Consider the following 27,920-nt stretch of genomic DNA (forward strand, 5'->3'; position numbering starts at 1 on the left):
AAATCATCTAAGCCATGTTTTATGTCAATTAAGTTCTGACAAAAATCTACAAGTAGCGCTATTGAAGCAGAGTTCAGCACCCTAATAATTTATATTTTGCGCCATAGCTTAAAACTTTTCTCTGTAAACATACTCTTCTTATTTAATAGGAGTCAAATTACGTGCGAAATATCTCAACAAAATAAACGCTCATAACTCTGTTTTTAGACTGTTTGATTATAATTGAAGTTGAACTTAAGTAGCTTAAAACCTTTTCAGCAAAATAGCACCTAACACTTATAGGAAAGTGTGCACTTGATTGATTGAATAAGTGTTTTTCAGACTCTGTATCTTGGTGGAATTATGGGATTGCACTTGTTGTATTTGTAGCCCCCAATGAGCCCCTTTTGGTTTCAACTGTCAGAAACAACTTCAAAACAAGGCTGGCTAGGTTGAATTATTTTTGTGTGGGGCTCTCCCGAGGTGACCGAACCACCCGGTCAAACAAGTGATAAATGATCCTCTCTCTCAATTTTTGTCTGCATATTGTCAGTCAGCACCGGCACTGTTCCCAACAAGTGCGGATTATCCTAAATTCTCCGGATCTGCTTGACAAGCTCGCCCAATGAAGCAAATAAATCAATACCTTCTGATATGCACACCAAGTTCGACCGCGGTTAGCACGCCGTCAGTTACTTTTTCCATATATTCATTCAGCAGAATGGAGTTAATGTGGATTAATAATTATTTTTTTAAATTAATTGATCATAGGTATAATATGAAATTGTTTTAAGGGTGGTGTGTTTTCTTTTTCCACCAAAGCTTTGAAAAATCTCCTGCTGTGGCATTCCTTCTGCGGTGAGAGACATCGGTGGTCGTAAGAGAGTTAAGATGCAGCCATTTTGGTGTCCTATAAAATCGTATTCATAAAAAAAATAACTAAAAAAGTATACATATATGAAGAAAAAACAAAAAAAAACTAGTTTTATATTTACTAAAAAAGGAAATATGAAAATTTTTTTATTGCTAGCATTTTAACGTGTGCTCTTTGGAGCATTTTACTGTGAAAATCATTTGAAGTGGACTTCAAAGTTAATCCAGAGCGGGATGGTAAGTCGATCGGCTCTCAGATAGTTTGCCATTTGACCTGTCCTCTTTGATTATGAAACTTGACTGAATTTTGCGCGTCGGTCTCTCTGCGTAGAAAATAGACGCCACCACCTTTGCTGTTGCGGCTGTCCTTCAGAGCTTATCTCGTTCCCACTTGTGATAATCCCAAAGCACAACTGACTCGATCCACTTCCTCTCAATTGTGAAGACTGTCGTGGCCCTTTCAATTACTCAGCAAAGAATATTCACTTATGAATTTATTACTTCCAGCTGTAAGCCTCAGTATTTGTTTTCGTGATCGGTAAATTAGATTGGTTTTTGTCTTCTTTTCTCACTACAATCTGAAAGGTTTGCGATTATTTCAAGAGTACATGGAAACAACCCTCTTAAATTCTTTTGAGTTAATTTTTTGGTCTAAATGAAACAAGTATGCTTGATGAAGTTTCGTTTTTTTTTTTGCAGAATCATCTTTTTCTCGAATATTTGATGGCAAATTGACAGAAGAAAAAAGGTATTATGTTTTAAATTTTTAATGAACCCTCTTCTGAATTCTGAAGTATGAGACTGCTGTGTCATTTGACAGTATTTAAAAGGCATTTGATAGCTCCTCTTTTTTTTTGAAAAACATCACTAATTGGTTCAAATTACGAGCTAGAATTCATTTTCATAGGCAGAAAAAAAATAGAAATATTTAAATTAATTAACTCTCATCAGCTCTGCTTTTTGTTATTTTTTGGGATGGTGGTAAAATTTATCGATAATCTCCTTTAATAAAAAACCGATAATCGAAGTTTTATTAGTCGCTGAAATCTGCAGTTATTTCTTAATCTTCTGTTTTGTTGCGCAGTTTGAAGAATGTAACGAAATTTTCAAGCCTCCTTTTGCTTTTCTCTTTTCAAAAGTGGATTTGAGAAACCATCGTTTTCTTTTTCTTTTGTTTTTCAGTTTAGTTTCATGCGAGGTGAGGCTATTATTATTCACAACTCTGATCTGATTATTATTCAACGTGCATATCTAAATGTTGAGAACTGTCCTGATCTAATGCAAGCCACTCCCATAGTATTTCCACCGCCACTATCAAATCAGTGAATTTTTATAGATTATGAAATTTCTGAACAACTTTTTCCTGATTTATATTTATCATCTTTACCTATTTATCATCTTACTTTGTCTTGTTTATGTTATGTTAATGCTTTCTAGTCTGTCATTTGCATTTGAAGCGGAGCGTGTAGTTAGTTCTTTGATGTCTACATTCAGATTTCCCGCGGATATTCATTGTTGTTCCCACCATTTGAAAAAAGGGGAGGAACTTTGTATTCAAGTGTGTTTTAGTTTTTTTGAAACTTCTTTTCTCGCTTTTTTTGTTTTCCACGTAAAACCAGGTACCAAAATTAATCATCGAACTGTTATGAGTAACATGTTATATTCGAATCTTTTCAGTCGTGACTCGAATAACAGTAAAAAAAAATTACTGAAAATATTTTCTCAAATTTTGGTTTTCTAGTCGTTTTTCAACAAAAATTGTATCTAATTTGCTTACTTTAATATAACTATCAAATATGCCGTAACGCTTGTTTTTTGTTCAGATTTTTTATCACACCACGCAGAAATATTTGTTGTATTTTTAAAGATTATGGTTAGAACATTCTGTGCTATTTGCACAGTAACCGGCTATCCGTATTTCTCTTCCTATGTTTTTCTTTATTTCGTTTTCCACAAAAAAATGGTAGCACAGATAATCATTGGAATTGGTCGATTGCTATATCATAATAAGACTCTTTAATGACCGATTCGAACGACATCAAAATTTTATCAAAAAATGTCCCAGTGTCGAGAAAAACTGGTTTAAAATTTTGAGTTTTATCTCAATTTCGAGCAAGTAAATAAGTGAGGAGGCGAGTATGTTTCTCAAAGAAAAATAGACCATGAATATTTTTCAGACCAATTTTGTGAATGAAAAAGCTTCAATAAAGCAAAAAAAAATCTGCAAAAAAAAACTTTAAAAAACGGATTTTTGTTAATGATTTGTTTTTTGGTTTTTCTTGTAATTTTTGAAAAACTAAAGCTCAATTTATATGACTACTATATAAAAACTACTATATGTCAAACTACAATATGACATGATAAATAAAGCCTTTAGTGACCTTTCAATTCTGTTTTGACTAACTTAAGCGAAGGAAAACCCTTTTTATTCATTTTGTATGAAAACGATTAGTTGGTTCGTTTTCTATCATACATGCATGAGGGAAAGAAACACTGAGATTTGTGAAAAATGGTTTGTATGATTCTTCGCTGTGCATGTTTAATTTTTCAAAGCCGAGTGAGACGTCATATTTTATGAGGTTTCTTAAATAAGGATTGTACAACAAGAAATGAAACTTCGTTGGGCAACACTCTTTCACATTTAGTGAACTTGAATCATTGTCTATTTTCTCAGAAGAATGTTCACTTGCGTTGGTCATTTTTGTATCAACAATAAAAAGTGTTATTTTGCTAGTTTAACATTGTTTTGAAAGATCATTTAGAAAAATTAAAAATAATACAGGTCCTAAAGTTGATCCCTGTGGGACTCCAGTCATGACCAGCAGAATTTCAGAAGAAAAACTTCTCTCTTTGGCGTACTGGCATCGATTACCCAAATAAATTTAATTTGGTTTAATTAAATGGTTGTCTTTAATCTCAGATTTTTTGAAGAAAAAATTTAATATATAGCGTATTGCGACCGATTATTCAAGTAATTTTTCAGTGGTTCAAATTATGGTCCTCTGTAATGGTATGGTCTTCTGTAACATTCCAAGATTTCTGAAATTTATCGATGTTCAAGAGAGTTGAACGGTTTTTAAGATCCAGTGAGAACGTATGAATTTCAGTTTTTTTGAGTTTTTAATTGCAATCCATATAACTCTGGGTAATTTTGTAATCGGGTGTGTTTTTTTCTTTAAGTTTTCCACGCAAAATCAGGTAGCCCAAATAATTATCGGATTGGGTTGAGTGATATATCATATTAAAACTTTTTTAGTCGTAATTCTATCGACATCTAAAATGTCTTAAATAACTTTGCCAAAATCCAAAAAAACTGTTTTGAAATTTTTTGATTTTTTGTCTTATTTCGAGTGAGCGAGCAGGCTTACAATGGTTTTTTTTTATTAGCTTAAAAGCTTACAATTGCTTATTTTAAGCGGTAAAAATTTTGTTTCACTCAACTTAAATTAATTTAATTAAATTAATTTTTTTTTATAACACCAGATCCTTTCGACAGATCCTTTCATCGTTCCAAGCACAAAAAAAAACTAAACTATTTTGAAAAAAAAACTTATGAATACTTTTTAAGAATATGGTCGAATTATTCTGTGCTAATTGCACATCAACTGGCTATTCTTGTTGTTTTGTGAACATGTTTTCATGGTTGGTTCTCAAATTTGAAGCTTGAAATTAAATGCCGCCAGTACATTAGTATAATCAGTACAAAAATTTTCCTGCTTGAGAATATCAATGGTAAAATCCCAAAAACTCTTTGTGTTCATTCAGAAAATTCGAAAAAAAAGAAATTTTTCCAATGTTGTAAAATTGACATTATAAACAAAGAAGGTGGTCAAAATATCAAAAGTACAATTTTAATCATTAACTTTTCAAAGAGTTTAACCAGAAAATTTTTGAATTCTAATTCATGTTCAACGATTTTATAATGAAGCTTTTCGTGAACATATAATGAAACTTCATTAACCCCTGAACTGCAATATTGTGCACTGCAGTTTGTATTAAGTAGTTTTATAACCAACATTTTTGCGTGAACCCGTTCGATCTTTCTCAGTGGGCCTAGTGTCTGTTAGATCAATCTTGTGTCATTTTGTATTAATTGTTTCTGATATTAAGCAGTCTTGATGGCTTGATGGCTTGATGGCTACGTTAAGGTCATTTTCAGTCCAAAGAAAAAACTAAAAAACTATTCCTTTTTCGAAGATGCTTCCATCTCAGGTTACAACTCCGAAGAAACAAACTATTACTGGCGTTCTTGCCGACAGGTAGAGTCAAGGGGGTACAATAATAAAACCACCAGATCATTGACACTTCTTAAGTCCAGGTCACTTTCAATTCACTCAGTTTATTTTGCTGCCTTTTTGTCTCAATTTAATGGGTTGCAACTATTTATGATCTGCAATGAACATTATAACTTGTCCAACTTATCTTCGCGTTTCGACGTTTCAACAGTTTCCCGATAATTACTTCTTTTCTTTCAGTACGATTTATCCCGCTGATTGTTTAATAGGTAATTGAAAGTAGCCATTAAGGCTTCCCATGTTCTGCCATAAACTTCTCTTTTTCTTGCTTGTCTAATGTTTTGTACCGCAGTCCAATTACTGTCGTCGCCTAATTGTTTTTTGACCTAAACGTGTCCCAAGTTGATAGTTGTATACCAAGTGTGCAGCGTTTCGGAATATTTCAACGCACTTTTCTTAACTGCACAGTCAGAAAAACTGACTTGAAACACTAATAAGCGTCATGATGTCATAAACCGGATGGTTAATAGTCTTGTCATTTTTAAATTTGGGGCAAGATTTCGATACAGCACCCTCTTCTTGTCATATTTGCTCTTTCATGTGTCATTTTTTGGAGTAATTTTTCGATTTTGCCATCAAGACTGGTAATTCTGCTGGTTTTTACATCGACGTATTTTCCTGCAATTCTATTCTATCAAGAAAAGAAGAGAAAAACGACTTCACTTCAATTGCATTGTACAAAATGCTTTTTGAATCTGCTCTTTCAACTTCAAGGCAATTTGGCAGTTGTTTCCTCAATGTCAATGAAAGCGAGGAAGGTGCGTCTTTTCTATGATTTCCATTTTTGCCTTCATTCAAAAACTTAATCACTAAAATAGATTATTAAAACTAATCAAACAAACAAAAAATTGATAGGTTGGTAAGTTTTATGGTAGTTGAAAATCAAGAGCTCAGCGTTTTCTTCTATTTGAAAAAAATCAAATGAGGAGACAAACTTTCAATTTCATCTCTATCAAAATTGTTTTTCAAAAATATAATTTTTTAATGAACCCATTGCTCTTAATTTAGGGCCTGTTGTTGACTTCCATTTGCTGGCTTCATTGTTTCGCTTTTGTCGCCAATATACACTAATTTGAGGGGAAGCGCGCCGAAAAAACGCCTTTTTTAGTGAAAACCTCAGAAAAAAGGCCCAAAAAGGTTTTTTTTTAACCTGTTTTTTCAGAAACTTGTGTGCGGTGCAATTTTTCTGATCAAAATAGGGTCTTTTACAGTGCTGGGAAAACGAATGTGGTCGATCAAAAAAAATAGTTCGATAAAAAATGACGAAAGTCCTCCCCCCCCCCTCGAGAAAATCCTAGATCCGCCCCTGGGTACAAATACTGCTACATGATTAACACCCAGTGCTCAGTGAAGGAAACTCATCTAGTATTCACATTTGCTAAAGCAATACATTTTTTGATAGTATAAAGTTCTTTGATGCAGCTTAGAGGTGGAATTGGGTTTTCTCGCGGGTCAAAAAGAGTTTTCAGTTTTTGTTGAGCTTTTTTAATTTGGGACAATTTAATTTTCAAAAATTCTTCAGATGCCGAAGAATCCCTATTTTAACACAATTTCCTGAGCTGGAGCCAATTTTTGAGGAAACGTTTGAAAAACGACGACAAAAATTGCGTTTTTTGGCGGGCGCTTTTACATCAAAATTAATGTGCTTGGAGGCCTAAATTACCTTCAAGAAGCTTTAGGGTCGGTGTCAACCTAAGTAAAGAAAAATGGGGATGCAGTAAAACAGTTCGAATATTGAAGTCGTGCTTTTGTATTGAGACTGTGGGGCCAAAAAGTGGCATGTCGAGAGAGTGGGACTAATGGGGAGATCTGGTTTGACCAAGGAGAAGGGGGCTCTAGGCCGTCTATTTTGGACAGTGGAGCACCAAGTAAATCCGTTTAAACAGCTTAAATAGTTGGAAATCTTTTCGGACAGTGACCCGGGCTGAGGTGCTCCACTCATGATTCGACCAAAACGATCAAACGAGGTCCGTTTTTGACTTTTTCGGGGACCGTAAATTTTCTTTAGTACTGGTATTTTCAGACTGGAGGAGCCGTGGAGACTGGGTTTAGTTTGCCATGCAGAGCTTTCAACGATTTCTAATTGATGCATTTCATTCACAACAAAAATTGTGTTCCCCAATTACAAAAAGGCACCACTCATTTCTATAATGCCAGTTGAAGTTTATTCAATCCTAATAAGATGGCAGGGGCGGATCTAGGAATTTCTCGAAGGGGGGGGGGCGGATTTTCAAAAAAAAAAATGAAAATTTTGTCGACCGTTTTTTTAGGTCGACCAAATTGACTTCCGAGCTTGCTTAAGTATTAAAAAGACCGTTTTGGCCAGATTTTCTGCGCATGCGCCACAGGCACAATTTAGAAAAAAAAAACAGGCCAAAAAAGACGTTTTTGGGCTTGTTTTGGAAAATTTTGACCAAAAAATTGCGTTTTTTCGGCGCGCGCTACCTCCTCAAAACTAATATTATATTATGGCGCCAAAGGCGCCTTTAGAAAAATTTTAGGGTACGTCACCAAAAGTGGATATCTCAAAATAGTACAAAGGGGGGGACCCTTTGGGTCGGCAGGGGTCGAATACCTGAGGGAAAAAGCGTCAGCCCCCCCCCCCCTCACCTGCCGCCCCCAAATTCGCCCCTGTATGATGGTAAACTTCGTTGCCTATGTTTTCAACCCTATCTGCGAGCATCTAACTGACTTCCGTTTGAAACTTAATGTGAACAACCTATATTCAGACGTTCGCCCTTCTTTTCAGTCATTGCCTGGGACCAGGTATCGATTTTTTTGGGATCGTGTTGGTACTTGTTTGGGTTGGGAGATAGACCCGCATTGTGTCTATGGATTTTGGGCACTAATTTGGACTAAGAAAGTGTGAACATAGATGCATCACCTGCGCCAGAGAGAAAACTGTTTCACTGTCTGTGTCATTGAGTGTTTCTTGTACCTGAAGTGACTATTTATTAAGCATTTATTACTGGGAGGCTGAGTTTGTTCTAGTGATGTTTAGTGTTCTACTTGTGCCTTTCCATAGTGGTGTTACTGCAATTCATAGGAGACTGACTGATTGTGCAAATATTGCTGTGAATATTGTACTAACTTATGCTCTCTTTTCCCCCATAATTAAGTTCAGAGAGAAGTCACAATAAAACGAATCTCCCAAGCAGCAGAAAACAGTGGCTGACAAGTGATAGTAGTTATGGATGCAGTTTTTCTTCTTTGCATTCAATAATAAAATGGCATCAGCCTTAAAAAACCTTCGAAAAAATGATTTAAATGCTAATTTAATTCTATTGAAATGCTAAATTAACGTTTTTTTTAGTTCTGGATTCACTAGAACTTTTCCCCATAATTGTTACGTAATTTCGGATGTTCTCTGTCGGAAGTTTATGTTTTTTTGGTCTTCGTAGACACCGCCTTGTTTGATGGTTCAAAGGAGTCTTACCCACACATTTTGACGAGTATCGGTGGATGCGGTCTCTACCCAAAACGCTATCTGGCTATCAACTCCCCTTTTTCTCTTATTTATGAGGCAAATTTCCCATTTTTAATTTCACCTCATTTTCAGCACCTTTTCATGGCAGACGTCCTTTTCATCAACAACAACAACCGCAACGCAACAACAGCAACAAAAACAAGAACAAAAACAAAAACAAGAACAACAAGAACAACAACCGCAGCACAAATAAGTAGCCGCGCAGAGTAGCCGTTTGGAAAGTGAGGTTTTATGGACTGCGCGCGGCGAGCCAGCAGCACAGTTTATGGCCCAAAAATTTGCTTTTAGTATCCCAAGAGGTTTTATTGCCTCGCCACATCTGTCTCGTTAGCATTTAAGCTTAATTACTAAAACACAACTCAACTCCCAACTCCCATTCTTAAGCTGCTCCACACTTAAATGGGCGCTGAATCAAATTTATTGTTGATTCAGTCTTTGTTCCGTTATAATTAGTTTACGATTGGGAAGGGTTTTAAAATTGGACTCATGGTTGAAAAATGGCACACTAACTGTTCACGTGCTTTTCTGTTTCACCAGACGCTATTAATGCGCTCCATTAAGTGTAATGTTGCTTATTGCCCAATGCAATTACTGCAAAAGGTTTGCCCGTGGTGCTAAAAATTATTGCCCAAAAACTGATTTGATAACAAAATTATTTCACTCTATTTGGATTTGTTGACACTTTCGTGAACTCACACCTTTCGCCGCCCGTTTGCTTCTTTCCAATTCTCAACTCACAATTTAGTGATAATTCTAGAAGGAGATCTGTTTCATAAGTGTAAACAGAAGTCTCTTCTAGACTTATCTTGTTTCTTTTTCCGCTCCAACACATTTACATTACCTTCTTATGCTCTCAAGTTTTCCAAGATTTAAGTATTTAGTGAGATAACAACCTGGTCTTCTCAAAACATTGATGATTTCCCTGGACTGTCTTACAGTTCCCAATTCATATGCCACATTTGCTAAACAGGTGACCTTTATCAGGTTTTCTCTCCTAATAATTTTGCTTGGTTTTATTTAATACCATTACTTATTTTATCATCAATGTGATTAGCTAAAAAGTGAGAAAAAACACGAAAAGCAAGTCTATGCTGTTATTGCTACCCATTTTCACAAAGTAATTTCTGTTAATTATCCTTTAATTTTCAACAGGTTAATCGTGTTCAGCTTTCCATTCGGCGAGTTTCGTTAAAATTATCTTGGAATTAATTATATTCTGGACTTGCAGGAATCAATTCCGAACAAGTTTTGGCCTGTCTATCTGAAAAATAAAATCAGGAAAATACCTGCTCTCCACTCAGAATGAAACAGAGATTGCTCGTTCTGTTGTTTCTCGGATTGATATGCGAACGAGCGACAGTTCTCGGCGCCAGCGACCACTCATCACCCGAACTAGACGGCAACGATGGCGGATCTAGAGACGACTGCTGCTGCTGCTGCGGCCAACAGGCCAACTCCCCCCAATGCACAGACAGTCAGAGCCAGTAAGTAGTCTTGTCTCAACTATCCCCACCCACCCATCTTTCACATGTCTAAGCGCCGTTTTCGTTTTCGACCGAACAAATGAAATCAAATTTCACTCATGTTCTTCACGCTTCCTCTTCAATTCATTCAGATTAAAGATTGACACTTTAATACCAAGAAATTGCTGAACAGTATTTGTCGGGATAAAATTGAAAACTCATTTTTGGAGATCTTAATTGGCCAGTCGTTTATAAGTAGCTACAGAGATGTTTTGGTGTGAAACAACCCAAACGCTCTCCATTTATAGACTACAGTTGTTTTTGGGAAGCTTTTTTGAAATTACTTAGATCAAAAATTGGATGGCGAAAGTTGTCAGAAAACAACCCACTAAGAAAGACCAAAAAGATATAAATTAAAATTCCACGCAGTTAATACAAAACCCTAGTATCCGTTTAAAAATATGATTCAGTGACGTCTGCACAGTTCTTCGAGGGGGAGGCAGTTTTCGAGAAAGTTTGTCAAACTTTTTTTTAGGTCAAACAATTTGAATTTGCTTTTCCATTGAGAGGCAAGTTTTTTGGAAAAAAAACAAGCGAAAAATTTTAGTTATATTGGCGTATTAACGGGATAATTAGTAATATCGGCACCCTCAGTTTTAGTAATATTGGCGTATGAATTCGTTAAGTTATACCAAAAAGGACCCTTTGGAAAAATTTGGCAACTGGGTTAGCGGTCGTCCTCTCCCTTCTCTCTGCGCGATACTGATCCCTTTACAAAGTTCTTTTCGTTTTCATCTAATTCAATTTCTGAGGGATCGGCCTATTAGCACGTGTGTCAAATAGCTTGCCGTTTAAAAAAATTAATTTAGGGATTCGCAATTTCACGTTTCGTTTACTCAAGTTTCCAATTTTGAGCGGTGTGCCTTGTCGATATTCAATTAGTCGGAAATGAAGTTTTAACCTTCCTAACAAATCAAGAGGTTTTTGAAATTTTTGAACTTTTAGGCTGATTTGTTTTTCGCTTGAAAGCACTTGCAGTCAAAGCAATTATCGCATGCTGATAGGCACTAATGTTAATCGTTACGCTTGAGTTTTTGTCTTTTATTTGTACCCAGTTGAAGAAAATGTCTAGTAGTCTGAGCAGATCACACTGCTTAACGAGCAGTCTGAGTTGCTTTCCATAAACTACATTGACTTCTAATCGAGACTTTTTATGATTTTTTTTATAGTTTGTGATAATTTTTCAAGTTATTATACTCAAGTTTGGCAACTGAGCTTTTAGGGAGTTTTTTGTTCAAGATTATTAAAACAGTTACTTTTGTTATCTAATCAAAATATGCCTCTGCAAGTTCTGCCGAATGACAAAATCATAACTATGCAAGATGTCCACAAACGCTAGTTATAAATTTTTCAAACATGAACAACGGTAGCCGGTTGCTGCTTAAGTAGCACAGATTGTTCTGACCCAATCATAAAAAACTACAAACGTTTTTTTTTATTCGATTTAGTGTCGTTTTTAGTGCTTGATTGGATTGAAGAATTTTTTTAACGCGTAAAGAATAGTGAAGTAGGCATTATTGACTGCATTTGTCTTTAAAAAACAATGCAAAACAATAAAAAAAAGAAATAATAACTATTTTTAAAAAATTTGATTTTTGTGCGCAAAAATTTCAATTTTTTTTTAAAAACCTTCTCTTCCAAGAAAGCGCCAAATTAAATTTTTGAAATTATTTTTTTTTCTTTTCCGTAAAGTCAAGGTTTTTTTTAACTTAAAACACCAAAAATTGTTTCATTTTCAAATAAAAATTGTTACTCTATTGCTATACTCGATCGTAATTCAATTTGAATTTGAAAAATTCGAACCTGTTTTTCTCAACAAAAGGTTTTCTTTTAATTCATCAATGGTCAGAACAAAAAATAAAAGCCATATATTTTCCATATAATTTCATAAGTACAAAAAACTGAATGATTGGTCTGTTTGTTACGCTGGTTGGTAAATCTGCTGGCGGCTCAAAATTGATCACCCTGGTTTTGCTGAGAAAAATGACAGAATATTTTTTCAAATCAAAAAAATTTTTGTGATCTTTATCAAAAAACCGTTCTTTCATTCAGTTTTTCAATCAACAGTTTGCTCTTTTTCTAGGGTCTATCAAGTTCGTTGATTGGCTTCTTTTTTTTGTTTTCTTTTTTTTCAACTAGCATAAATGCAGAACTGAATCTGATGCTGAGTTCAAATTTCCTAGCAGTTTTTCAGGTTGAATTCCAATTTAGTTTAGCAAACACCATAATTTGTTTTAAACTCATGATTTGAACAAGATAGCCCTAAAATGTTCACACTATTAGGTTCTGTAAAGCTGCTTGTGGCTGACATACCATGATTTGTGTACTACTTATGCACCAGGATTAATAGCCAGTGTTTATTGAATGTATATTTCATCGTATAAAGAAACCAAATATCTATTGATTGTATAAGATTTTTGATGCAGCTCAAGGTTGGATCTAGTGTTTTATCGAGGGCGACAGAGATTAGAAAACATTTTGTTCAATGTTTTTAAGTTGGACCCATTTGGTATTTCAAAATTTCTTCAAACGCTAAAGAAACCCAGTTTTAATAAAATATTCTGGGCCAAAACCAAATTATAAGCAAATTTTGAGCATATCGTTTTACTTTTTTGGCACGTAATCCTTAAGTGAAAAGTCTAGGTCGCTTGCAAAACCATACCAAGCTTGAAATTATACTGACCATGAAGACCAATAACTGACATGATGAGACTAAAAAACCATGACGATTATGTTCAATGTACCATCATGCGCTGTTTTGTATGTTTCATTAATAATATGTTTCTCAATTTTAATGATTGTTCTTGTTTACGTAAGGGTCTGTCAATTTTCATTTGATTGCTTCTTTGATTGCTTATTTTTTCCTCTAATGGTGACTAAAAAACCATGGGGACTATGTTCAGTTTACCGCCATGCGCTGTTTTAAATGGTTTGAAAAAACAATTATTATGTTTCTTTAGTTTAATCATTTTTCTTATTTTAGGGTCTGTCAATTTTCATTTGTACGCTTCAAGCTTTTGTTTATTTTTTCCTCTGCCACTAGAGCTGGAAAACTGAATTTGATGTTGATGCTTTTTTCGAAAAAGAAACAGTTATTCTTCTAAAGTCAAGGCTGTTAGATGAGATCTAACAAATTGTTCTAAATACTTGGCTCTATAGATTTAGATGTTGCAAATTTAACATAGTGGGAGTTCTGCTCCACGAATAACACGCAGTTTTCGAAAAAAAAATTGGAGAAAAAACCAAACCTATTTGTACAAATTAGTTTGATGCAGTCACAGAGATGGACATAGGGCTCTTTTTCCTTCCCCCTTGCAAAATTTTTGGTAGTGTAATTCTGTTCATGCTATCCGAATGTTATAAAAATTGGCATGCGAACTAATTTGATCATGACAAACTTATTTGGTCTTCATGTTTAACCATGTAGAGCCTAGCCTCTCCTTACACCAAAAAACGGTTGCTTATGTGAGTTGGCGGAAAAGAAAAAAGAGCCGGACATAGGACTTTCTCCATTGTGAGAAAATATTAGGAGCGTTTTTCATTTCAGTGAAGTCATTTTTTTTGAAAAAAAAACCACGGTCTGAAAAATTTGTTTTAGGGGCCGTTTTGAAAAACATTTGCTATGTGGCACTTTTTAGCAGGCGTTTGCAACTAAAAGTTAATATGCTCTGATGCCAATATTGCCTGGAGTCTATTGTCAAAAAGGGGACTAAAATATGGCTGGTTTATAAAATGGGGGCTAAAAATATCTGGTTTGAAGCCTGGGAACTCTAAAAGAATTTTTTGAGACATTGAGGAGCACAATTTTTGTTAAGGACGCGGGGACTAAATACTTTTATCTTCAGACTGCAGGAAACGTGACGACTATGATCACCCTACCATACGCAGTTTTGAAAAAAAAATGTAAGTAACGCTTTTCATATTAAAAACTGAACCAATTTTATCTATTTTTGCTTAGACAATTATGATATTCATGTTTACCAAAATTCAATTGAAACAAAACAAACAGCAGTATCATACTTCAAGGCTCACCTCTGATACAACCAGTTTTATTCTTTGGAAATTTTTAAGTTTAAAATTCATTTGGCTCATCAAAATATGAAGAAATATTTTTCAGTTTTAAGCTTCTCATGCTCTAGATTAGCAGAATTATCATGTAAAACTCTCAGATTAAAATTTTTTGACACAAAATCAGCTTAGTCTTTTAAAATCCGGTATAACAAGCTATGAATTTTTTTTGTGTCATCGGTGCATTGAAATATAATGTTTTGTTTATGTCGTAATTGTTATTCGAAATTTTGAACATCAGTAATATTATTGAAACAAGTAAAACAATTCAAAAGAAGTGAAGTATAAAAAGAAGGATGACACTGTTTTACAAATTTGAAGCGCCAGTTACTTTCCGACATGAAAACGGGCTGACATCTAAAGTATACTAATCGGAAGGAAAAATGTAAAATTGTTATAGAAGAGCAAACCTTATATTATTGCATAAAATTGATTAATTTTTTTTATTCGAGAATATTTCAGCTTTCATTCACTTTCCAAGAACTGTTTTTTTTCCACAATTGTTTTAGCGAATCTAGCTCCCTTAAGATTATAATAGGTTATTAACTTCTAAAATGTTGTGTATAACTAATCGGTTATTGTTACAATTTCAGACCATGCAATGAGTTGAATGGTTCAATATGAACGATAGAAAACTGTCGTGTTTTTAAGAAATTCAGTATAACAAGTGATATATTTTTTCCGTGTATTTGGTCGTACAGAACGAAACTTTTTTGCATAAGTAATAAAATGAAATCATGTTCTTTAGCCAAATTTAGTTCAACTAAATTGTTTGCCAAATAAAATTGTGTTATTGCTTATCATTAAAAACACAGTTTTTCATTTTAAATTTTTTCCGTTTTTTTGGCTAAATTAAAAGTTTTTAGCAATATGTAAAAATGCTAACCAAATTTTTTTGACTGAATTTTCTATCGAGCTATTTTGAGATTTGAGGCTACCTTGTGATATTTTTAAATGAAACTTTAATTTTTTTTTTTACGGTACGCATCAGTTTATTTTTCCGGTTTGAGGATGCATCCTGTAAAAAAGCTCAGTTTTAAAACATTTTTAGAAGCCAAGCTGCTATAAATTGACATCTTGACATCACAAAAGTTACCAACACTAAACCGTCTTTGTTTTTGTGTAAAAACACTCAAAATTTTAAAAATCTATTATTTCGCATAACTAAGATTGAAAGAAAAATATTTTGCAGCAGTGTGTAATTATTCACTGAAAATTTTGTTCCAATTCGACATTTCAAGATATCAGCATCATTTATGTACTACTGAAGTTTGCAGAACCTACACCAGCCAACTACGAAAAGTTTAGATATAAAACATCTAGCCCGATTTAAAAAAAACTTTCTCAGGGGTTTGTCAGTTAAAACTTTGTGATAGTGAATTTTCTTCTTTAAAACTGTTCAAGTTTTGAAAAGAAACAATATTTTTCTATTTAAATTTTGAAAGATTCAGTTAAGAAGATTTTTTCAGGATTTAGTGTACGGCAGTGGTTTTGACGACTTGTTAGTTTTTATCCACGGAACAAAACCTCCAATTACATCAAAGTTTATATTGTTCTGACGTTTCTAATGTTATCAAAGAAATTTTTTCAAAATTGGTTTTTGAGACTTAGCAAACAAAATCAATTTTGTGAACCGACGATAATTTAATGCACAGATATAGTTGGGAAACTGAAAATGGTTGAATTTGCATTTGGGATAGTTAATGCGCGCTATATTTCACATTTTCTATTAGCGCGCTGTGTTGTGACTAATTAAAACGATTTCAAACTAATTCTGACGAATTCAAACGGATTCTTTCAAACTGATGAACCGTCTCAATATTGGACTCTTAGATATGACATATGCGATTTTGTATTCGTCATCGCGCCTTTTCAAATTTTTTATGCATGAAAAACATCAGATGCCTTAAGCGCAAACTGAAGAGTCATGTCTACATTTGAATATAAAAAGTCAGGTTTTAGGGTTTATCATTACGATTTAACAAAAAAAGTACTAAAATATTATGTGATGTTTTTTGTTTGTATGATGGTTTTGTTACTGGTCGAAACGTTTGGTAATCCATTTGGGAATATTTTTGAGCAACAGAAGGTTTTACCGTGGATTGCATAATTGTTTGTTGTAACGTTGCGTTTTTTGGTTTGTGATTTGTAAAATTGGGTTGAATAGGTGAAATGTTTTGTTGTGCTTCTGTTGTTGTTGATGTTGATGTTATTGATTGTGGTTATGCCGAAGGGAGCTCATAAAGGCATTTCTTTGCCAGCATCGTAGTTCCGTGTGGATCTTGAGATAGGATGGCTAGTCTCACATCAGTTGTGTCAAAGTTTTCTTGTCTTGCTGCTAATGTTCCGGGACATTCCAGTTACCAGTGTTCTAGCGTTTCCGGGGCTTCGTGATATTTCGGGCTGGTGGGGTCCTCGGCTGGGTTCATGACGTGCCGATAGGCTGCCAACTTCAAGCTGTGGCCAGATCTCAAGCGCGCAATCATCGCGTCTTTGCGGCTAAGAATAGCTTTTTCGTGTCGTAATGTAGACAGATTTGCACAGGTTGCAGCCGTCCGGGCATGTTGGGGGGAGGGTCTTTGAAGGATCGTTTAATTGTACAAATCGCATTTTTCAGAGTGATTGGTTTGGATTCGTCTGTGAGATTACATGCTTCGTTGGCTGCTCTGTCGGCCAGCTAATTACCTGGAATACCCATGTGGCCTGGAATCCATTGGATCTTGATCGGGCGCCTGAGGGAATCCAAAGTGAGGCTGAGATCGGAAGTCAGGTTCGTCGCCTTCGAGAGCAGTGGCTGGGGACTGGCTCTCAGTGCAGATCATGATGACGGTGTCGGGTTCGCAGTTAGAGTCTTCTATCCAGTTTAGCGCTGCTCCAAAAGCTTCTTTTTCTTCTTCAAAGGACGAGGTGATAGCCCTGCCCTTGATGCTGGCGCTATGCAAATTTTCGGGGTCCGCAGGGCTCACTATCGTGACGACAAGCCCTGCACTTCCTTTCCTGGTACCTTCGGCTGCCGAATAAAGATGACCAAATCAGCACCAGAGTTGCTGATGATGCTGATCGCTTCGTCTTTTGCGTCGTCACTTCTGTTCTTTCCTGCGAGGGTGGTGGAGACATTCCAGCGTCTGTCGTAGCAGTTCCAAGGTGGTTCCTTGATCTGTTGAAGGGGGAGCCTCTTCTGTAGGTCGTTGGGGAGTTGCTCTTCAAATCTTTCGCTCTTCTCCCTCCAGCCGTCTCTGCACAGTCTGTGGGAGGTGTTGCCTTCGAGAGCGATGCGCCGGGGGTGCTCTGGGGAAGCCTGTACGCTTTCTCTCTCGAAGCCGCGACCAGTCGTTTCGAAGTGGTCGTGTAGGTCTGGACACCGGATTCGAGGCGGAGGGCTTCCAGGGGACAGGAGGCTGTCTGTCCAGTAATAAGGCGTAGGACTTGGTTCTGGGCTCGGTCAAGTCTCTCGAGCTGGGTGTTGGTCATCCACGGCTGCCAGGCAAGAGCCGCGTAGTCTAGCACGCTACGCTGCGTCGCCAGAAAGATCTTGCGAAGGGATTTCTTCTTCCAGCCCCACTATGACGTGCCAAGACGTCTCCTGGACCTTCGCTACCACTTTTAAGACTGGAATCAAAGGGTTCTGCTCTTGTAGATCCCGAGGAGTTTCGGGGCTGGGTCAAACTTGAGAGGGAGGCCGTTCACGGCGACTCTTGTATCCACTTCGCGTCGCCAGAGCGACTCGAGAAGAACGTCACAACGCTCTTGTCGTTCAGGATTATCTTCTTATTTCTGCACCACTCTTCAATGGTTCTGACCGCTCTTTGGATGCTGTCGCTCGCTTCTAGCTTCTGATTGTTGCTAGCCCAGATGGTGAGGTAGTCTGCAAAAATGGAGCTTCTGACTTCGTCGGGGAGGTTGTCGGCAATGGTGTTGATAAAGAACAGGAAAAGGAGGGGGAAGAAATGGCTCCTTGAGACACACCGTGGAGGAGCCATCTCGTTCTGCTGAGGCTCCCGTTGAGAAGAACCTTGAACTGCCTAATCCTCAGAAAAGCGTGGATCCAGCGCACAATCTTTAATGGAACTCTGCCGTCAACCAGGGACAGGAGCAGGTCTTCCTTCCACACGCGGTCGTACGCTCTAGACAGGTCGAGAAGCGCCATGACCTTCCTCTTCGGCTTGCGGTCTTGAAAGCCGTCCCTAATGTCTTGGGCCTTTCTGGGAAGTTGGTCTTCACAGCTTCTGTTCCTCCTAAAGCCTGCTTGGGTGTGAGAGAAGAGGTCACGGGCTTCAGCGAAGTGGTAGAGTCTACGCACTATCATACGTTCCAGGGTCTTGACCGAGCAAGAGGTCAGACTGACAGGGCGGAAAGACTCGATGTCGCTAGCAGGTTTCCCCATCCTGAGCAAAGGGATGATGGTGGTGTTCCTCCAGGGTTGTAGCACTTCAGCCTCGTTGAAGCACTGGTTGAAGATGGACAGCAATTCCTCTTTCGCAGACTTTCTTGTGCTTGTCAGATTTCGTCTTACCTACGTGCGAGGTACCGGCCTTGATGAGGGACTCGAGTGGACCGATTGCTCCTTGGTCCAGTTCCTTGCGTCTTCTTCTACGGCTGCGGTGAAGTCGGCCCAGTTCACTTCCTTCGTTTTCCAGCGTGCTTGCTGCGGCGTCTGCTGGAAGGTGCTCACAGTGCAGCGAATGCTGATGAGCATGGGGAGGTGGTTTGACCCGAGGCATTCTCCTACGCTCCACTCCGTTCTCTTTCTCCACTCAGCAGGGACGAAGAAGGCGTCCGGTGTGCTCTCTCCTGTCGTGTCTCGGTTGACGCGAGTGGTCGAGCCGTCGTTGGCGCACAACAGGTTGTTTTCGGCCAGCCACTCCTCAATGCGATCGCCTCTGTTGTCTTGCGGTTGCAGCGGGTCCCACAGGGAGGAGTGAGCGTTGATGTCTCCGGCCACACAGCAGTCTTGACTGCTCGGAAGGTTGTCGAGGACCAGAATTTCCTCAGTTCCCGTCTCTCTGTTCGACGGGATGTAGAGATTGGTGAGCGTAATCCACTTCTTCTTGCTCAGCCTAATATTTATCGTAGATGACTCCACGTTCCCAGTCTGTTTGTTCCATCAGCGGCGAGTCTCCAAGGCGATGTTGTCCTTGATGTAGGTTATCAGCCCACATCCTTGTCGCTCGCCTGGTCGGTCCGCTCTCACAGAACTGTACCCCTTGATACGATAAGATTAATATTATGAACAAAATAATTGATTATGAACCCTGTTAAGATTTTTTGTAATTCATGTTTGACGTGTTATGTTATTTCGTTACTAGTTCGATTTTCACTGACTGCATTTAAAAATTTTGAAAATATATGTATTTCTTGGCGTACGGCTGTATGTCGAGATTTTTGAGTTGGTGAATCGCCTTGAGGTTCTTTCAGTTCTAATATAGATGAAAAGCTATAGATAAGTGAAAATACATCGTTTGTGAATATTGAATTTGCTCTTTGTGAGTTTTTATGTTGTATATTTCTTATGTATTCTGTAAAATCTTTTGAAAAATCAATATTTACGTCATCAGTTTGTTTGAGATAGTTGTCATGAAATGCGTTTGGTGAACTGATTTCTACTGTGTAGATTCCATATTGTGATGTGAGACTACATATGCCTTCAAGATAGTGGTCAAGAAGTTGTCTTTTTATTTTTCCATCGGTAAATTCTTTTGTGCATGGACTATCTCCTTTTTCGAATAAATTTATGATTAAGTTTTGGCAAAATTGTACCTGTCCTCGAGCTTCAATTGGTGGATGTAATAAAAATGGGAGTGTTGAATCTTCTAGGTTTTCTTCATTTCGAATCTTTTTTGTGTGGTATCACTGTTAGCGCTTGTTTTTCAATGTGTCTTATTGGTTGATTCCAATTGTACAGACGTATTGGTTTGTTTGTGTATGAGTTTTTTAATCTCCATTTTCTTTTTTTTGATGCTGATGACGTGGTTTCTGAGTTAGTAAAGTATATTTGATCGTCAATATGATGGTTTTTATTTATTTAGTCTTTTAAATTCTGGTGTTCTTGTATTGCGCTTGTTTCTGATTCTGAGACTGCGTTTCTTCGTTTTGAAAATCGTTTCCTAATATTTTTTTGTTTGTTAATAATTTTCTTTCTAGTGTTTGTCTTTTTGTTCTTATGTATCCTATTGTTTGTCTGTGTGGTGTGATTACGAGGTCGTATCTTTCGTCGTTAATTATACAGTTATGTACTATAATTGTTGGTTTGTTTCCTAATTTGTCTCATGACACAAGGTTTAGTATGATGGACGCAATATAGTGGTTAATGATTTCTATTGTCTTAAACTGTTAATTCGTAAAATTTTTTGTTGTTAGCTTAGCTCGGGGCGTATTTGTCGGGTCGGAGAGAAAAGCATATATCAATTCGTGGGAATGATTTTTACTTTCTAGCGAATAATTCTAAGTTAAGATAGACTTACCTAATCTTACTTAAGGGTTGTGATTTGTGATCAAGGGTTGGAGAATGGTATATCGATCCACAAGCTTCAGGTATATTTAGAACGCAAGTAGTTCGTTAGATACTAATTTATGACTGACTAAGTTTAAGTGTTTTTGCCTGGGTCATTTAAGAGGAAGGGGATCAAGTGAAGGATGAGTAACCGAAGTTCTTCGCTGTTTATTCTAATTATAATGGTTAGCTATTTGAAAAACTTCTGTTAATTATGGGTCTTTAATAAGGGTTGGGTATTGAATTGACGTTTGAGGTCGTTAGACACTAATTAATATGGGAGGGGAGAAAAAAAATTGTTCTATTTGATCCAAGGATAAGCTATGATGATCCGAAATTTAGATTTACTTTAATTTTATTTAATGATCCAAGGGAAGCCTTGATAATCTGCTATTTTAAACGAAATTAATTTAAGTGGAAACAAGGATAAGCCTGGATAGTTTTTCGATAAATGGTTAAGTTAAAAAGGTTAAGTTTTTAGTTTTGATGTTAGTTAGTTTTTCAGATTTGCTGTTATATTTTAGGTGCTGAAGCTGGGATGAAGGAATGATTTATATATACCAACATTTTATGCTTTGTACTAACTGTTTTTGTAATTTTATATTCAATAAAAAAAAATTTCCAGATGTTTTTAATTTATTGCAGAATTTTCAAGGTGAACGACTAGTGTTGTTGTTATTGGTCGTTATTATTTAATTATTAAGTTTAGCGCCATGAAAGGTTATTGAAGATACTGCTGGAAGTATTCTAAATATAAAAGTTTGATCTCGTTTTTGTCGTACAATCATGAAATCGATTGGTAGATTTCTTCCTAGTCGTACATCGACTTTTGTCCGAGGTCTTCTTCCAATACCGGGTAGTTCTCGTATTGTTCTGAAGTTTGGATCTGATCTATTGAGTCGTAGAGACATTTCTACTAAATTTTTGTCATATAACATTTTTAAAATGTTGTATTTGTCTAACTCTAACCTAATGTTCTGGTTAATGTTTCTAATCTAAGTTAGTTAACGTCTTGTTCGAGACTTTAGGTCACACCAGATCAGTTTATAGTTTGTTCGGTAAACTCATAGAGTAATTTCAGATAAGGTACACTGTCTGCTCGTCACGCTATCATATTTTCGGCCGGATAAATTCGTGCAACTTCTTAGTCTAATACCAATCTTGATCTTACTCTTATATCTCCTAGTCTCAATAGATCTAGCGTACACCGGTTTATAAGAGTTAGTTTCCAGAATGAGAACAACTGTATTCTAAGTTTAATTCAAATTGCTCTGGTGCTGAAACTACAAGTAGTTTCAGCACTTACAAATAAGTGGGTTGTTAGTTTGATGGAGTATGATTGGTTAGCGTTCAATATTTTATAGAGATAAAATATCAGAATAATATCCAATAATAAATTCTAGTTTAGATCTGGTTCCACTTTCAAAAAAATTTGATAAAGTAAATGAATCTGAAAAAAGGTTGAAAAGTTTTTATATATATTTTTGAACATTTATGATATTGGTTTTTCACCAAACTTCAATTAAAACAAGTTATAGAGCAGCATCGTTTTTCATAGCCTACCTCTAATGCAAGCAGTTTCGTTTTTTGAAAAACTTTTATGTTTTCAGTTTTTATTAGCTGATCAAAAGCTTTTTATGCTCTAGTTTAAAAATAGAAATCTTTTCTCAAATCCTCAGATAAAAAACAATCCGCTCTAATTTTTAACTCAGATTTTGATGACTTTTAAAAACGTTCAAATTTGCAGTTAATTTTTCAATGTTTCATCTAAAATCTCTGTTTTCATACATTATCAACAGTCCTTGCTTTTTTATTATTAGAATGGGTGCAAATTCCACCTCTCATGACAAATATTTATGAAGGTTTTCGTGGCAAATTTAGACCATGAATTGAGTTGTATAAGTATGAACGATGGTTCCGACTTAAAAAAAAGTTCTCAGGTTGTTTAACTGGTTTTATTTTTTTTTTCGTGTACTTGGTTCAACAAAGTATAATTTAAAAATTGTTTCTGGACATTTTGAACATTTTATTATTTTTAACAAAAACTACTTCAAAAGTAGCGCTGTATGAAATGACGGAACACACTGTTTTATAAAATTTAAACGTCAATCGTTTGAAACGCATTAATTTGTTACGCGACTGACATATAGAGTACACCAATCGAAAATAAACAAACTTTATTTAAAAAAAAAACAATCTTTAATTTAATGCTTAATTGACTTAGTTGTTTTTTTTTCTTAAAAAATATCAGCTTTCATTCACATTGCTAGAAACGATTTCTTTCATAATTGTTTATACAAATTTGGCTTCCGTAAGATAATAGCAGTTTTTTCTTGTCTAAACTTCTGTGTTTAGCCAACTGGTTAATGTTTAATTTAAGACCACGCAACACGCAATGAGTTCTAAGGTTCAATCTAAGATGCTTTCACAACAAATAAATTTTCTGAGTCTTTCAAAATTCAGTATAACTGGTTATCTTCTCCGTGTAATAGATTGACCTGAAGAAACTTTTTTGAATTGTGTCGTAATTATTCGCCAATTTTAACATAAGTAATGAAAAACAAACAACTAAATTATTCCGAAGCAGCGAATTACCAAGTGAACAATTACCTCTCTCGCAAATTTTGGAGCAGAAAGTTCATTCGTTTTACGCTGTACTTTTGCTTCAGAAAATCAAAAACCAATAATTTTTTCACAACTATCAAAAAATCAAAAACAAAAACAAAAACGAAAAACACAATTGGCAAAAATGTTGTATATTTTTCAGCCATAATTATTTCCGTCTCTGAACTCAAGACACTGCAGTTTGACCGATCTTAACAATAAAAAGGTAAGAGGTAAGACCAGGGCAGGCAAACGGGAACTTTTGGGTGGAAGAGCTCGACAGCGCCATCCTAGGGTCATTTGATTTTCTGAATAACTTCGGTAAAAAAATTTCTTTGAACCAGGACTCATATCTGTTACAAAACCAACTTTGGCCCTCTATCAAAAATCGATGAAACATTTGGAGAGTTTTTTTTTCAACATAACGGGAGAACCTGTCACTCCAAGTCTAAGTGCAACTAAGTTGGTAGAGGCACGTCTGCCCATTGCCCGTCGTGAAGATATCGCGAACCAGATCTCTCTCGTATCGCTTTCGGTCCACGTTTCTTCCTTTTTATGAATCAAACTACTCCGTATAACTATTTTTGGTACACTCTTGGGAGCTTGACAAGCTTGCGTGTTTTTGCACAACCTTTTTTCGAGGGCTCATTTGATCCACCTGAAGTGCGCTTCCAATGTTTTTCTTTGACAAGCTCAAGGAGTTCGTTGCGAACCTCGCTCTGATTCATCCGTAGATCATGGCCCAGCTGTTGTCGTGAGTGACTTGTTTGACAGATATCCTTCTTTGTGTTCGCCTTTTCCCTTAGATTAATTTTAGGCCAGTCGTATCTTTGGGTTTGGTGTTTTTTTTTAAATCTCAATTTGATCCATCCGGTTCAAAAAATTACTAAAATAGTTCCCTACTCCAAAGTAAGCGACTTTATTGAGCCAGGTTTCACTTCTGTAGAAAAGCGTGCTTCTAAAACAAATACTGTAAGTTTTGCACATCCCTTTCTCCATTTTTTTAAAATATAGAAGTCATTGAGGCAATTGAATTTTCTGCGTGCTTTTCCTTCTCTTTTTTTTTCTCACTTGGCTTCCGATTTCTCCGTTAAGATAAGTGAAAATGTCATTTTTTCGATCGGTTCATCTGCCACTGTAAAATGGTGTTTTCGTCGTTCGAGCAGAACTCTGTTGTTGCAAGCTATTCATGAAAACCAGTCTTAGCTGCTTCTGAATTAACTTTGTACAGAAGTGTTTGGCTTCGTTCTTGTTGTTATGAAGTGGGAACTTATCGCCTGCAAATCTAAGGTCTGCAGATTGCGTGTCATCCAGGTCCACACCTAGGTTTGCACCATCTAGAGGGCTGGATATTGAGCAGTCCAGTTGCGAGAACCAGACGTAGGCTTTCACCCTGATGAATATTTCCGATTTCATTCGATCTTCATCTTAACCAAAATTTGTTCAATCGATCTTTATGCAATTTCTGTCCGCACCGGCAAAGTCCGCACCTTTATTAACATTAAGCTTTAAATCTGCAGTAAATTTTTATTGCAATTTCAAAATTCATCGAAAAATACAAAAATACAACAAACAAAATCAGTATAAAAATAAGGTATTATTAGTTTGGTGTAGATTCCTTGTTGACCTTAAAGATCATCATCTTTTCTCATCGTTAAAAGAATTTGAAAAGCAGTTCTCTTTTAAATTTTTTGCCCAAAACAATCAACACTTCAGCCACTAACTTAATCAAACTCAAGGTAATCAAGAGTTTTCTTGGATCTTTAACCGTTTAAATTTATTTTATTTATCAAATTATCAAGTCTTCTAATTGATAATACTTTTTAAACCCTTAAAGTTAATTAATTCAACCAGATCATCAAGTTTTCTCCTTGGATCTTCAATCTCGAATTTTTAATTTTTTTCGTTCATAAAAACTTGGATTTTTGTGGATCTATAAAACTTCAATTACAAATTCAATCCAACACTTTAAATCAGTCTCTAACGACCTACAACGTTTCCAACCCTTCCGAACGACCTAGGACTAACTGACGACTTTTCTTTTAAGAACTCACACTTCAAATTACGCTAAACAGTGAAAAACATCGTTTACTCATCCTTCAGTTGAATTCTACCTCGTATTTGATCCATGTTTGTCATAATATTTAAAACTAAAATGATATCTAGCGATCTACTTGCGTTATAATAATACCTGTTCCTTGTGGAATGATTTACTATTCTCCAACCTTAGATCTCATATTGATCCCCATCTAAGTAGATTAGGCATATTTAAAGGAAGAAAACGCCACATACGTTTGAGAGCAGTAAAACGTCATTCTAATGAATTGATGTACACTCTCCCCAACCAGTCTTGCCACGCAAATGCGACCAAAAGAATTTGAATAACATTAACAAGAAGAGTAGGAACCAACACTTTAGAACTAAAACAATTAACACCTGGATTTTGCATCAATCAATCAATCTAGCACTCATGTCGATATTCTTTTTAGGATATATTTTGATGTTTATAATTTGCCACCACGCTAAAGATTTCCCCACAGAAAAGTCCCGCCTCATAAATGATAATCTCACACGAATACGTCCAACCTGTCAAAATTCCACTTTTAGAATTAAATCATGGAATGAAGTTTAATCACAAAATTATGATTTTTATTCAAAACATCAACCATGATTTTAGTGTCCCCTCAGAAGAACTCAAGATCATCACGGCACTTGATCTCCATTGGCTAGTACTACGCGCAAGAATTGTAATCAGTTTGTTAGCAAAGCTTTTACTGCAATATTTTAATATCGATAAACTTTTTCCCAATGGATTTTTTTTCCACCTCGACTCCAAGTAAATATACATTTGTCAAATAAAACTAACTAATTCTAAACAGTCTTTACTATTTTATAATGATGTAGATCACCAATTGATTTCTTAGAAATCTTCAATAGCTTCTGAAAACTATAGAATCAAATAAAATTAAAAGTTAGTAATTAAATGGCCGTATAAATGTCACACAAAACAATAAACTAATAACTGCGTAATGAAGTAAAAAAAAAAACTTTTCATCAGCACAAGATTCAAAATAATCTCCGAAATCCATTGAATTTGCCTATTTTCATACAAACTGTCTAAAACTCTTCATAACTTCGCATGACAATTATAGTGAATAAAAGATTTCAAGTTTCATAAATTAACTGAAACAACTTTGAACAGCTTTCATACTAATCAAATTTCCTTTAATCAGGTTGGAAGAAGAAATTGAAATAAAAAAGCAGTTCATTGACAGTACCGCATTATCAACGTGTACAGAAAAATTCTACTATATTCAAACCAGATCAAACAGAATAAAATTTTTTTTCTAAACATGGAAAGATTTCTTGAGCATGCTCCTTAGGCGGTCTCACTAGATAATCCATTCCACGATTAGAACCAACTCATTTAAATTTTTTCTGTGAGTGGCTCTAGGGTGAGCAATTCTTTAGAACAACGAAATTAACTAGAAGTTTCTGCGAAAATACTAATAAGATCATAACTAAAACTAAATTACTGAAGTGCAGAGATAATTTTGAAGAAAATTTCACAGAAGATAACACACGAGCAGCAGAAGGGAGATACACTCGACCACATTCCTACAATGGAATGGCAAATCTATTGGTTTTGCTTGCCGCAGGCACAACCCTCACTGGATGTAAAGTATGGAGCAGGCATCGCAGCAAGGGAAACCATTGAAAAGAACAATGGGCAACTAGATATCAAAATTCAAACATACGTATTTTTGTTCCGACTTTCGATACGAAAGTAACGGAATTTTTGTGCTCGGGGTGGGTTTTTTTTTCTTCAGACAAATTTCGACTTTTTAACTAGCCATTTTTGACGGAATTTTTTTAAAATCATTCGAAAGGTATTGTTGTCCTGAGCTCAAATTTGAAAAAATATTTCACCTGTGATCATTTTTCGTAAAGTTATGGGGGTTTAAAGATTGCCATTTTGGCCAATTTGGGACAATTAACGGGCGATATATTTCGCGCTTTTAACGCGTAAGCGGAGATTTAATCTGTGTTAGAAATGGTTCCAAATTGGTTGAAAGAAGCTTATTTGCCATAATTGGTTTGTTAATAGGAGCGAAATCTATCACTTTGTACTTTAAACTGCATTTTGGGGGATGATTTTCATTAAAAAAATTTCAAATTTTAGAATTTTTTTTTGTTTTTCATGTTATTACTGCTCCATAAACGTTATAAGACAGTCGGAACAATCAGGGTTTCGCCCTGATACGAGCAGCCTTGTTTTTCTATAAGACCAAAACAACAATTCCGTGCACAAATGTTCCAAGTATTAAGTCGGACCAATAATATGAACAATTAGCTCGCCTGATTTTGATTCGGAACAATTTTGTGTGCGGAATAATAATTCGTAGCACTTTCGGCATCCGTCTTTAAATTATTGGAGGAGCATTTACGAAGGCTTGTAGCAATTAGCATAGCGCGTGGCAAACCCGCATGTAGTTTCCAGGTTCAATACCCAATCTTCAAATTAGTTTAGGAGGCTAGTCTAAATAAGAAAACTACCTCAAACCAAAGTTCTAGTGCTAAAAAAAAACGTTTAATGACCC

General features: G+C 35.9%; 1 protein-coding gene across 1 annotated transcript in view; it reads left to right on the top strand.

The window, feature by feature from the left end:
- Positions 1-1,113: 1,113 nt before the first annotated feature.
- Positions 1,114-27,920, top strand: part of LOC134838996 (gamma-aminobutyric acid receptor subunit pi-like) — a gene marked incomplete in the record, with an annotated part of 106,408 nt that continues 79,601 nt past the window's right edge. Inside the window, 2 exon segments of the mRNA XM_063854371.1 lie at positions 1,114-1,437; positions 8,707-10,118. Coding sequence (XP_063710441.1) covers positions 9,937-10,118 — 182 coding nt within the window.

This window comes from Symsagittifera roscoffensis, chromosome 2 (genome assembly GCF_963678635.1).
Source record: "Symsagittifera roscoffensis chromosome 2, txSymRosc1.1, whole genome shotgun sequence".
In the NCBI taxonomy this organism is placed as follows: domain Eukaryota; kingdom Metazoa; phylum Xenacoelomorpha; order Acoela; family Convolutidae; genus Symsagittifera; species Symsagittifera roscoffensis.